The sequence below is a fragment of the Solanum tuberosum genome, unplaced genomic scaffold (genome assembly GCF_000226075.1).
Source record: "Solanum tuberosum cultivar DM 1-3 516 R44 unplaced genomic scaffold, SolTub_3.0 scf00180, whole genome shotgun sequence".
In the NCBI taxonomy this organism is placed as follows: domain Eukaryota; kingdom Viridiplantae; phylum Streptophyta; class Magnoliopsida; order Solanales; family Solanaceae; genus Solanum; species Solanum tuberosum.
In genome coordinates this window covers 125,285-139,751 of record NW_006239107.1, presented here as the reverse complement: position 1 = coordinate 139,751, position 14,467 = coordinate 125,285, and the positions used below count along the sequence as shown (strand labels likewise).

The 14,467-nt window shown below is 31.5% G+C and overlaps 2 protein-coding genes across 2 annotated transcripts; one reads left to right on the top strand and one right to left on the bottom strand.

Moving 5' to 3' along the window:
• Positions 1 to 1,099: 1,099 nt before the first annotated feature.
• Positions 1,100 to 2,282, top strand: LOC102600059 (protein MIZU-KUSSEI 1-like). Its single transcript, XM_006354676.2, has one exon. The coding sequence runs from the start codon at positions 1,183 to 1,185 to the stop codon at positions 2,059 to 2,061; it is 879 nt and encodes a 292-aa protein (XP_006354738.1). The 5' UTR covers positions 1,100 to 1,182; the 3' UTR covers positions 2,062 to 2,282.
• Positions 2,283 to 4,516: 2,234 nt separating this feature from the next.
• On the bottom strand, positions 4,517 to 7,567 carry LOC102599081 (piriformospora indica-insensitive protein 2-like). The gene is made up of 4 exons (XM_006354756.2): positions 7,562 to 7,567; positions 6,910 to 7,083; positions 4,742 to 5,890; positions 4,517 to 4,594 (listed from the first exon to the last, which is right to left on the bottom strand). The coding sequence occupies exons 1-4, from the start codon at positions 7,565 to 7,567 to the stop codon at positions 4,517 to 4,519; spliced, it is 1,407 nt and encodes a 468-aa protein (XP_006354818.2).
• Positions 7,568 to 14,467: the final 6,900 nt, after the last annotated feature.

The window sequence follows — 14,467 nt, the reverse complement described above, 5'->3', positions numbered from 1 at the left end:
GTTTTGTTGTTCTTGTTCCTTTCTCGTAGGATTTGCACTGCTTCCCTTGTTAGTTTGAATTTGCTACAATTGAGCCAAGGGCCTCTCGGAAACGGCCTCTTTACCTCCACAAGGTAGTGGTGAGGTCTACGTACACTTTACCCTCCCTAAATCCCACTTATGAAATTCTAGTGGATATATTGATATATTAAAATGATGGGATTACTATCTCATATAGAAGATGATATATCCTTGCTTATCCCATCGTACCGAACTACCTATTAGTGCTCGATAGCTACAACTCTAGGGGTCATTATAAGTTGCCTAAATGGGCATTCCTTGTTTACTTGGATCCACCAGATCACCACTATTTGTTGCTAGTGCAATTCCTTTTTTTCCCTTTCCGGAAATTTGAACATAAAAATGGCTCCTCTGCATCATTTAGGCCCACAATCACTTTTTTCATTTGTGGCTCTGTTGTTTATTGCAAATAATTGTGTCTTTAGTAGAGAATCTAAGTGATTGCTGAGCTAAGCCCAACATCATCACTGGATCTTGTCCTCTGGGTATAATTTGCAGTGTTATCAGAAAAAAAAAACATCATACAGAACGTTATGTTGGGGGATGTATACTGTAATAAATAGCAATGGTACTTTGATTCTCAGTTACTTTGTGACCACACCTCCCTTTATTCGTCTATGTTTTGGTTGAAGACAAGAAACAGACAGTCAAGCCACTCTTTTTCAAGAAAGTGAAATAACACTATACTCTGTTTCACTTAGATTCCTTTAATTCAAAATATTATTCACTCGTTTTAATTTGTCTATCTTGTGAGAATGTCTCTTTTCACATAACATGTTTAACACCACAAGATTAAATAATATTTTGGTACATTCTATATAGCAAGATTCAAAAGTTCTCCTTACTTTTTAAAATTTCATTTCAAGTTAAAATCAGATAAACAAATTGAAACGGAAAGAGTATTCTGTTTCTGGGGTAATTCCTTACCTCAAACCTGTCCTTTTCCATGTCACTGCCAATTCCCATGACAGTTTGTGGGGTAGCTTATGTTATCTCCTCTTCTTTTTTTCAGATTCTTATACCCTGACTATGTACTAGAAGCAAAACAAATTAACAAACCAAAAAAGAAAATAAATCATTTTCCTAGCCAAAACACTTTAAAGGTGCAGCCTACTTTCTCAAATGAAGACAATCATGGCAAAGAGTTCCCAAGATTTGTCCTCTAAGAAACAGTTCAACTGGACAACTAAAGTCAGCAATGAAGAACAACAACAAGAAGTAGTTGAAGAAGATACATCTCTTAAAATCTCATCAAACACAAACAACACGAAAGATGGAAAAACAGTCACTCCTTTGAAACTCCCAGAAGTCTCAATATCCAAATCTCCTTCCTTAAAAACTATCCATGAAGAGAAGAGAGACGACGCGAAGTTAATTCAAGAATCAGAAACATCAGCTTCAGCATCTGCATCTGCATCAACAAGGAGGAAAGCAGTAGTTGCCAAGCTGAAATCAGTACTAACATCACTTGGTAAAAACAGAGGAAATTTCCAACAAGGCTTAGGAACCAAAGTTGTGGGTACACTTTTCGGGCACAAAAACGGGCATGTACATTTTGCATTTCAGAAAGATGCCAATTCACAACCAGCCTTCTTGGTAGAACTCGCGACTCCCATAAGTGGACTAGTCCAAGAAATGTCATCCGGGTTGGTTAGGATTGCATTGGAATGTGATAAGACAGATGAGAAGAAATCAACTAGACTCATAGATGAGCCTTTATGGAGGACTTATTGTAATGGGAAGAAATGTGGTTTTGCAACAACAAGGGAATGTGGTCCAAAAGAATTGCAGATTTTGAAAGCTGTGGAGCCTATCTCTATGGGTGTTGGAGTTTTACCGCGGAACGAAGAAGAGAGTGATGAATGTGATTCAGGGGATGTGATGTACATGAGGGCTAAATTTGAAAGAGTTGTGGGGTCTAGAGATTCAGAGGCATTCTATATGATGAATCCTGATTGTGATGGAGCTGCTGAACTTAGTATTTACTTGCTCCGAGTCTAGTTAAGTAGACTCAGACAAGATTCATATAGCCGACTCCAACTTGTCTGGGATTGAGACGTATGTTTGTTAATATAGTCATGTTATATCTTTACTTTCTGTTTTCGGATTTCAGAAGAAAATCCGGTAGGAGATTGGAAACTGGTTGATGTGTTTCTTTAGTTTTTTCTTTCTTGGGTGAAATGGGAGATATATATTACTGATATAACCAAATTATACTTGCAGTTTCACTTGTTCATTGTGTTTGTATTCTTAATTCTAAGTTGATGTCAGTGTTCTTGGCTTCATGAACTTGTATATTCACCTATTTTGAAATTATCTTCCCAAACTTGTGGATTGTGGCAAGTCCTTTGTAGCACATTCCGATCATTAGTCGAAAATGTTGTTTTTCCACCATCTCTTATGCCCACTTACCAATTGGATTGACGAAAATGTCATTTTTCAGTTCTGTTATGTGTAAAAATGAAGATCTTTTGTTAAAAAGACATAAAACTAAAAACAAGTTTGTCAAGTGCTACGAAACTAAATCTCCCCATGTTTTTTGTCACTACACACCATAAGAATTGATGAATGATTTGAGCAACTTGGCAATATTATGACAATATTTTTATCGGTAGAGGTCATTAGTAGATACCTAATGGAATAGTTGAGATCGAAAAACTGCCCTTATAAGAAAAGACAAAAAAAAAGGTGTGGGATGTGTGGGGCAGATCTAGAGGCCAATTTATAGGTTTTACCTTAACCTAATAATTTTTATTTAACCGTGAACTCAGTTATAATTGCAATATTTATTTAAAATCAGTGTCGCCAGCCATAACCCATAAACTTCAAATTCTGAATCTGCTTCTTGATTGATGTGTGTGAAAAAGTGCAATATGGGGCTACGTTTTTCCTTTTGTAGATGTGAACCATGGTCATGTTTAAAACATCCAAATAGATAATGCTTGGTGCTTTTCTTTTTACTTCTTTTCTTGACTGCTTTCCTCTAATTTTGAAAGATTTGCCACTTACTTTTTTCTGGCATCTCATTTAAAGTGTCTAATTGTCACATGTTTTGGTGCGTAATTTTGGTCTGCGCTTTATCGAAGTAAGCATGAAAATCCCAAGAAATTAAACTATTATAGCTTAATCACACAAGTCCATTAAAAGCAGCGCCAAGTCGCCAACCAAAGATTTCTTTGGCTGACATACATCTTACTCAGCTTCAGAATTTTCCGGGGCGTTTGATCATGAAATTTTTCCCACTTTTTTCTGTCCCCAGAAAACACATTTGACCCAAAAATTTCAGAATATCGAATTTTCAAGAATTTGAAAAAAATAACAAATACATGTTTTCACCTTTTTTTTAAGTGTAAAGTATTCACAAAAAGTCAAAAACAACTCAAGTTTGTATTCATAGACAAACATTACTCTACTTCAATTTTCAAATATCATTTTAAGATGAATCATGGACAAACGTGTAAAGATGGATCTTGGGCCTAGCTAAACCTCAAAAGTTAGCTCATGAGGGGAAAATTGTTCAAGTTGATATAAGGAGACCAAATTTCTACCCCTTTTCCAATGTGAGAATTCTTAACACTCCCCCACACGCCCATATCTCGTTAACTGGAGTGTGGACAGGTCTAACATCGGTGAACAAAGAATTAGAATGCGTTGGCTATGATACCATGCAAAGATGAGTCTTGGGTCTTAGTCGGCCCCAAAAGCTAACTCATGAAAGGGGGATTGTCTAAGTCCATATAAAGAGACCAAATTCCCATCCTTTTTCCGATATGAAAATTCTTAACAAAACGTCCACTTACTTTCTCTTTTACAAGAAGAAATTATAAATTACAAATTTATGGATCTAATACTATCTACCGAAGAAACGAAAAATAAGTCACAACAACAACAATTCACCCAATGGCCAGGATAATCTCACAAGTAGCTGGGTTTAGGGAAGGTGGTGCGTACGCAGTTTACCCCTATTTTGTGATGGTAAAAAAGGTGTTTCCGATAGATTCTCGGCTCACCAATAATTAATCACACTTGAAAATAAGGTTAGAAGACCAAAATTTCTTCGATTTGACCATAATTCAAAGAAAAGTTGTTTAGCTATATATGCCATCATTCCCTCTCCAATTTCAAGGCTTTCTCAATTCTTTTGTTTATCTTGGCTTTTCCTTTTCTTAAAGCCTAAAAAGAAAGGTTAAAGCTTTAGGGTCCATCTTAGTGTAAGTGGCATTGATTACAACTAAAAACAAATTAAAGAGATTATCATATTAAGATTACATCCATGGTGTTTTTGATGTTTTCTTTTGATCATTCTGTTATCATTACTCAAAGATTCTTTAATTATTTGAGGCAGATAAAGCTTAGCCTTTTTTGCTTTATTTATTTAAAGCATGTTTAGAGTGGTCATTTCGAATTTGTTTTGGGTGTAATTGGATGAATTAAGTGTTTATAACACGTAGGCTCATCAGAAATGCTCTGATTTTCCTGATTCCAGAGAAGTTTCAGTTTCAGTTTCAGTTTCAGCCCAAAAGACGAATTCCATCTCATTCATTCATTCATACTAGAATAGGCAAGAAATAACCAAATTCGATCTCATTGAATGGGACATGAAATATATTTATAAAAATACGATCCATGGAAGAGACATAAGTATTATTCTTGCGACATAACAAAATGTAAAATGACTAACAACATGTCCTGAATGCCCCAAAGAAGCTATAATATGGTGGGAATTCTGACTCAAATCTTCATTTTTTAAATTGGAGTCTGATTCTTTACTATCTACTGTACTTTCTTGTTCACATTGTTTTACTCCTTCTGGAACATGACTTGTTGACGTTAACTCGAGGGACAAGCAGAGTTTCACATTACCTGAAGCTCGAAAACGACTCCTTAATTTTGTATAAAACCTTTGTGAAAATTCAAGTTTCCCTGTGAAATCATTTCCATCCAAGTATAGAGCATTAATAGTTGATATTTTCTCGAATTTTGACGGAATAATTCCTGAAAGAATGTTATTACTGAGGCTGAGGAATCTCAGTTTCTTCATTTCTGTCATGGAATTTGGTATATTCCCTTTCAATCCCATGTTTGAAAGATCCAACATTTCCAAGTTTTTCATGTTCCTCCATTGAATTCTTGTAACATAATCGCCTATCGGATTGTCAGATAACACAAGTTCTTCTAAGGAATCCATTTCTTGAAATGTCTCTGGCAAACCATCAGAGAAATTGTTGTGGCTGAGATCAAGTAGTGTTAGACTCTTTAGTCCTCCAATTTCTCGAGGCAATTTTCCATCTAATCGATTGTTGCTCAAGTCGACCTTTATGAGCGAAGATAAATCACCAATAGTCACAGGTAATGCACCAGATAGAAAATTCCTGCTTGTGTCAAGTATCAAAAGATTTGTCAATCTTCCTAGACTAGTTGGAATAGGACCAATAAAATTGTTGCCTGCCAAAACGAGGCGCTTTAGTTTAGTTAAATTGCCTAAAGCTTCTGGTATTTCTCCTTTCAGTCCATTTTCCAGCAGTACTAAAGATTGAAGATTCTTAAGGTAGCCAAAACTTGTGGGAATTGTCCCAATAAGACCAGGATTTGATCGGAACTCTAACGATTCAAGGCTGTTCGCGAGACTATCCCAATTTGAAATGGGAATTGATTTGTGCTGATCTGAGAGGAAGCAATTTGAGAAGGAAAGTCTTTTTAGATGCTTGAGGTTAAACAAGTGTTCTGTGAACTCTGCAGCTTGGGAGCAACGAAGGGAATTGTCATATAGGTCTCCAATAGTTAAATCCGTTACGTGCCAGAAGCCATTGGAGAAATCACATGATACTCCCTGTGAATTATAGTAAAAATAAGAGTTCACAGAGTAGATTAAAGTGTTAAGACAAGAGTTTATGTTACGGTGTAAAGAATTTTTACACTGTTATGTCAAGTTAACATACAAGAACGATAATTTCAATACATATAACTACTTGGTTTTAGGAATAAATATTGCAAATTACCAATAGAATACTAGCATATATATTTACTAGTACTACCAGAAAAGGTGTGTTAGAAATTGGAAAGCTCCTAACTAGTGATGTCTCTCTTACACACACTCATATAACACTGTTTGCAAATCCAGAACAGAAAAAGTAAGACTTTGAGAAAGTCTTTTTCACTTTAATTAACAACCATTGAGAGGACAGTTTGATCTATTAAGAGTCCCACATCGGATATGAGATGGGTAATTGATCTCCTATATGGTCTTGAATAAGCCTCACCCTATGAGATATTTTTTTGTCTTGAGTTAGGCCAAGATCCATTTTTTTTATCATGTTACCAAAGTCCGCTCATCCGAATTCTTTGTTCACCTATGTTGTGCTTCCATATTATATTGCCCACAAGAGTCGAATATGGGATGGGTAATTGATCTCAAATGTCTTGAACAATACTCATCCTAATTCCTATGATGTAGTTTATGCGGTTGAGTAAGGCCCAAGATCCATTTCTTTATATTAAAAAATAAAAATAAAAATTGAGGACATCCATGCATGGCTTTGTGACATTACTGTTTTCTTGATTTTGAACTACAGCAAGAAAAGTCAATAATGGTAAAAAAACATAGACTAGAATCAACTAGCAAATTATGAAATCATATACTCTTCGTTCCTTTTTAGTTGTCATGTTTTCCTGTTTTCTTTAGAGTAACTTTGACTAACTTCATCATATTAATATGCAAAAAATTACAATTTATAGTATTTTTTATATAGTTTTTGAATATCTAAATGTTTAGTTTAAAATATCAAATTAATGTAATCTAATTTAGCTTTGAAAATTAGCAAAGGAACATCTAGAGCAAAAGATTAGTACCTCAATTGATGTCCAGCCACAAGGATCAGGATAAAGAAATGAACCATTCCACTCATTTCCAACAAAACCTTGAATAGCAGAGTACAATGCCTCTTTCTCATGTTTCTCCATTGGAGATATAGAAGCATCTGCTACACCTCTGTACATAACAATATACACCCCAACAAGAACAAGCTGGAGTAACATAATGTGAAAAATTTAGGTAAACAAGAAACAGAAGAGTGCAATAGCAAATTTTGAAAGAAAAAATTATAATTAATTGTGGACTTTGATGAAAGACATACAGAAAATAAAGAAGAGAGCAGAAAGAAAATTGTTCAATTTGGGAATCTCTGAAACTGGTATAATAAATATAAGGAGAGAATGGAGGCTGGAGCACAGAGGATATGAATTTGTCTTCTTTTTTTTGCTTTATTTATTGCTACAGCAGTAAAAGCAGAGTGAAAAAAAAAGGGTTGTAGAATAACAACAAAAGACAGAGGATCTACAAAAAGTTGCAGCCAAGTACAATAAGAAATGTGGCTCGAGGTTAAAAAGGCAATAATCACAGTGGTAATTAAGAACTATAATAGCAGAGCTACCAGTCAGTAGTGAAAACGAGATATGAACAAATTAAGGAGCTTTCTTTTAATGGTTAGGATCAAATGCTTACCATCATGTCGTGTTCTGCATATAATGCTTTCTAATGTTTAACTAACTACAACAAAAATTATTTTTAGCGATAATAAATGTGTTTATTAATAAATAGTATTAAAGTCTTTACTGATATTAATTAATTGTCATTAGATATGCTATAGGCTCTAGCTAGTAATTGTCTTTAAGAAATCATATTTAGTGACAATTAAGTTATTATCGTTAATTAATTGTCGCTATAATATCAAGCTTATCCGATGACGTTGTAAGCTACTAGCAAGGTTCAAATTAGTGATCTAAGTTACAAGTTTCTCAACCTTTATAGCTTGAACTTAGCCCTGGGGATGATCAATAAATAGTCTTGTAGTATTGCTTCTTTTATGTTGTATGGTTTTATTAAGTGTGCCAACGTTTATAAACAGCATTAATGAGTATAGGTTAGTGTATTTATTTTGTGAAGGTTGCAACAATTTGAATTATTTTATGGCAAATAATGAAGTGTTGTGCTTTTTGAAATGTGGTTACGGTAGTTTTGAAGGGACCATCTTATAACGTCATTGGATTCTGGACCATCTTCCATGCAGATTGCAGAGTTGAACTATTGCTTTCTTGTGATGCATGTTAAGGATGATGTGTGTTTTTTTTGTCGTTCAGAGAACGTTACGAATACTAAACCTTGATTAATTTGAATTTTTGATATCATATTTTTTTAATTTTTCTATAACATCATTCTGCTTATAATAGTGACATTCATTATAGAGGCACATTTTTGCAAGATTTCATTGTGTATAAAAATAATTAAAATATATATGATTAATGCACATTATAAGTTTCAAGTTTGAATATTTAAAAGGAAAAATTATACTTAAATTAGTTATAGACATATTTTCATGAGGAAAGACTAATAGTGTTTGCCTCTATCTTTTACATTAATACTCTTTTTAGCTATTTTTTTTTTTTGTTAAATTGGTTAACAAATACATTCTTTCTTTTTAGTACAGAAAATCGCTACTTTAATTTTTTTGGGTATTTTTATTTATAACAGCTAAATAAGATCAAATGTTAATATACATATATAACAACCTGTCACTATAACAGTTACGAGATTTCAATATAACAAGATTTGACGGTATATATATGATTTCCTCTTCACTTTTACTACTCTTCCCAGTTTACTTCAACGTTTAAAGTAGCTCTCCTACTCTGATAAATGAAGGGCGATAGTGTATACTGATTAGGTAAAGTATTATTGCATATTAGGTTTGATGAACTAAAAAGCATGTTACTACATATAATAATAGCACTGGAGAGGTTTGGGGCTATACATATATAATTAGTGTATACGGATTAAATAATAAACAATCTTCAACTTTATTGTTTACGTACAAAGTTTTTCTTCAACTTAGATTACCTAAAAATTTTAATAACCATTCACATTAAATTGAGATCTGTAATCTATAAAAATAAGATTAATAATAATCTATAAAATAAGATAGAGTTAAAATATATCGTTTAAATCTATCATTAGGTAATAACGAAAAGATTCATTTTGTGTAGCGATCAATTTGGTGTTGCTACCTTAATATTTTCTTCTATTTTGCTCTTAGCTATCAATTTGGTGTCTCTACCTTAATATTTTCTTCTCATTTTGCTCTACTTATTATTTAATATTATATTTTATCATTTACCCTACCTTTTTAGTTTTCATAATATAGCTCTATCCCGTACCCTACAATTTCTCATAGGTTTATCATTCAAATTATGAATGTGTAACAATGGAGGACGATACAATCTATCTAAACGTTGTATTCAATAAAACAATACAGTGTGATACAATAATACACAACGCAATACAATACAATACATTATGAAACAATACATAACAACCCTCCAAACCAAGTGTAAAGGTCATTTGGTTTTGGAATGGGGTGGGATGGGATATGTTGGAATATATCATGTGATTATTTTATTGCACCTTTTATTATCCCTCCATTTATACCAAAAACAACATAATAAAATAGTCTTAGAGTTAAATAATTACTCATTTACCAAATACTCATTAATTTTTTTATGAAATATCTCGAGATTATTATTCTTATCCCACCAATCAAACCACCGCTTGGATTATATAAGTTAATTCTTTTTTTTTTTTAATCTTTTAGTGTGCTGGAATATGCCTTGATAGATCATAGGATGAGTACTGCAACTCTACTTTGTTTGGTTTAAAATAATTGTAAAGTTGTTGTATTTATCAGCTTGCAATGGAACTACAAAAGTCAACACCTATGAGAAGAAGCTAGCAGTGCATGCCAAAGCTTTGTGGTTCCCATAGATCCAATTTAAGAATACTACTGCCCTATCAATAAAAAATATGGGCTTTGAGCCCATGTTTTTGCTACTTTATCAGGAAATAACCAAACAAGTGGCAAGTCCAATATGGTAACTACCACTTCCTTTCTTGTGTTTATACTATTGGGCCATGCATTTTTTTCTATCTTTGATTTAATGTCAAACAGGGACTTCTTTTCTATCTCACCCTACACAAAGTAAGTGTACATTCGGTGTGACGGGTCTTGCTTTGATATCATGTAAAATTAGGTCTTAGGCTTAACTTACCGCCCAAAAACTGAAAAGAGAAGGATTGCTCAAGCCTTATGAGAAGTTCACTTATCTCATTAACAATTAATGTGAGACGTTTGTCATTCTTCAACAATCAACGTTACTACATTTTGTGCCTGCTGATTGTTTTACTAATTCATGAGTTACTTATTAAATAGCATGTTATTCCAATTCCTAAATTGTCAAATGATTTTATTCGTTCCTTGCTTTCTAATCAACGAGGGGCAAAGTTTTTATGCAAAATGAATTTTGTTCAAATTTCGTTTTCTCATTTACTCCACTTTCCATTCATACTAACTTAAACCCAACAATAACAATGAAGAAAGATTGCATTACATATACCAAGGCTAAAAATACATCAAAATTCACCAGAAGTAGATAAAGCATTTGAAGAAATCATGTCTTGGTTATTATTTAACAAACATCAAATTGATTAAATTATTCTGTATACTCTTTTGGCCATGTTGAGCTGCAGCTATAGCTATTTTTTTTAGTGTCCCCATCATGTTAAAATCTTAAATCCGTCTATCAGTACATCTAGTAAACAATAAAATCGAACACTTGCGATCAAATAGGAAAAATAAAGTAGCTAGAAAGGCAATTGTGCAAGTAATATAACTTAAATTGATGCTTGATGTTACATATACTTGTGTATATCATTCTTTCGTCTTGTTCTAAATTTTTTTAGAGGAATATGGAGGAAGAAATTAAAACTTCTATCTCTCCAGTGATCTTTTTTTTTTATTAGTTACTAAAAGAACAATTCAATGATTAAGAGGTCACAATTCAAATGGTAATTTAAATTTAATATTAGTAATCATATGGGTGTTGAATAACTTTTCTTATCCAGATAAATTATAGGATAAACTAGTTTATTAGACATATATCACTACCATATATATTAATTTTACTTCTATTTTTAAACAATTACATATATTACCACTTTTAATATTTTATATCATATATTATTGAAGATACAATCAATACTCATATCCCTTAAAACTAGGATTGATTAATTATTTGTACATTTAAACTCCAAAATTAGTGTTTTAATTGAAAACAAATATCTTTCTCTCTGAGAGTATGAGTTAATTAGGGTAAAACTCAAACTCAAACTTTTTCTCTTCCACTACCCTTGAAGAGTCAAAATTTACTGAGAATAAACACTTCATTAAAAGGATGTTCTATAGCTTGTCAACACATACATCAAATTTTTAGCCTTTGATTTTCTCACTCTCAAACCAATTCCCCACGAATCCACCATTTTTTCTCGCAAGGGGAGACACCTCTCGCCAATGGCGGAGCCAGAATTTCAACTAAGAAGTGTCAAAATATAAAGAAGTTAAATTGTGTAGAAATCGAGGAGTGTCAATTTGTAATATATATATACATAAGAAAATATATTTTTATCTAGCTATGCAGTATAATTTTCTGACGAAGGGGTGTCGACGACACCCCTCAAATGTATGTGGCTTTGCCACTACCTCTAGCACGCAGAGACAATGGGTATCGTTATAAGCAGAGATTTCAAGCCCAATAGATTTATCATGGAGATTGCAGTAAACTTTATTCAAAAAAAATTTATGTTATATGTATCATTAATATAAAGAATACTTTTGCAGTAGCAGGTCGGGGAAAGAATAAATAGAGAGAGAGAAATTAAGTTTTTGCAGTAGAAGGCCGGAAAAAGAATAATTTTTTTTTTTTAATAAAGTTTACTGCAATCTCCATGATACATAATTGGAAAGTTTCAATAAGCAGATTTACGCATGTATATGATACATTATTAAGATACAATTATATGTATCTAGTTTTTATTACTGTATTTTATTAAGTGTGTATGTATCTAATGAATATATTGGAGACTTAAGTATTATTGAAAATTTACGCATGTATTTGACACAATTTGTTCTATCATGTATCCGAGTTTTGTCATATGTTTATGGTATCATATATATTTGTTACGATATTACAATGTATCTAACTATTTTCATATTTATCTGAGGTACATATTTTTGGATATAACGTATAAATTTGATACTTGATACATCAAATTATACATATCATAGATACATGAAATAATATTAGATCATATAAATAGATACATGAGATTAATAGTAGATCATATAAATAAATATATGAAATTAATACTAGATACTTCTATGACATATATGAATGTACTTGTATGATAATCATGTATTTAGGTGTTAAGTTGGTTGGATACATTATATATTGATAATAGATACAACAAATTAATGAATTTATTATTTTAAGAGTAATAAAATGAAACTAATCAAATTACATGACCAAGATATACATGTTTTTGTCTTTTATCAACAATATAATAAAATGAAACTAATTAAACATAGATATAATCCTTAATTTTTGCCTTATATTAGGGATTTAATTAATTTAAATTTTCAGAATTAATTGTCTATGTATTTTGAAAATCCTCAATAACTCCTCTCATAAAGGGAATATGTTACGTCTAATTAATTAAATAAATAAAATATGTATCTCAATTTTAAAATTCGACAGATACATGTATCTCACGGATTCAGACTCATGTATACTAAGCACGAAATATGATAGAGGAAGTAATATTTGAAACTATCGGGAATCTTAGTAATTAGAACCTAAACTAGTAGGATTTACGTAGTTTGCCCTAAATTATACGTTAATAACTATTTTTCTCGCTTCTAGTTGTCATTTGTTTAAAAATAAGGTAAATTAAAGTGATGGTTAAAGAGTTACGAGCATCTTTTTTTTCTTGTTAAAAAGTTATTATGAACATATGTGGTTAAAATATTGTCACTCATCAAACTACTAGTAACGAGAAAGAAATTAGAACATAGCATGTTATATATTTGCATGTTTATAGTATAATTTTCATCAATGTAACAAAAGTAGTTTCATTAACGGGCCATGTGTGCAATTTGTATGTTTTTGGCAAGTTTAGTTCTTTGTCCGAATATATTTTGTGTGACTTTAAACATTCAATCAAATCTATAAACTTGATTGGACTAGATGATCAGTAGATTTTTTTTTTACTTCGTCTCAAGTATTCGATAATGTATTGAAATTTCAACTAATTTAGATCCACGCTTCGTAAGATTCATTAGAAGGGAGGACATTATTTCCTATCATATACCTTTAATTGATGACGAAGAGGTCATATTCATTCTACCACAATTATATTCTTGGTGATACTCTATATAGTTAGATTCTATTATCAACATATCGACATCTTTATTTTTTTACTTACGTTGGAAGGTAACTTTTCTTTTATGTTGAAAGACATAATAATCAAGTAAATATAATGAACTTCCCAACAACAAAAAAGTGTTACCACTTAAGCAAAAATATTGTTTAGCTGCTAAAAAAAGCATAATATTATTTAACAGCAGAGCAATTCTTTTAAAACAAGAACGGATCGAGTATTGAAATTCTTAATATTTTAAAAAGATATGCCAACTATGTGTGCAGTTCATCAAGTTAAAAGGAATGTAAATAAAAGAAAAAGAAGCATTAATTTATATAATAACAAGTTAACAACTATATTTACTTCGTTCACTTTATTCATTCATTTTAAACTTTACACGATCCTAAAAAAATTAGTTTTATTGTTCAATAATTTTGTCTTGTGCATTCTATAATAAAAATCCGAACATTCAATAACAAATCCAAATTATTCCATGATTATTAGTATATCCTTTTTTATATTAGAATTCACATATAACTTGATCCCAAATTGAATCAATTTAAAAGAGTCTTTTCACTTTTGCAACTTATTGCAAACAAAATCACAATAGTTCCAAACTGTCTTATTTTTGGCATTAAGAGAACATTAGGCGTTCAAGAATTTCGAATCTAATAATCAAAGGTTGTAGAACAATTATTTTGCTTAAGTGGCAATTAGAATAATATGAAGTACTTTATATTCAAAAATAGAATTTCTTACGGTAATAAGATTAATTAAATTTCAAAACGGATATCACACACAATGTGAAAAATGAAATATTAGTACTTCCCTAAAATTCTTAGTTATACTCTCTCTACTACCTTTTACTTGTTCAATTTGGGCTGTGCACGTTTTTAAGAAATAATAATTAAAATTATAATAAAAAATGAAAAAAAAAATTAGTATGAAATTGAATGAATTTTTAGGAAAATAATAATTAATGTTATGATAAAATATGAAAATATATATTCTACTATATTATAAAAGAGAGTTTAGGGCCAAGTATAATATATAATATTCAAGATTGGGACTTTTCCCAATCTTGAATATTATATATTATACTTG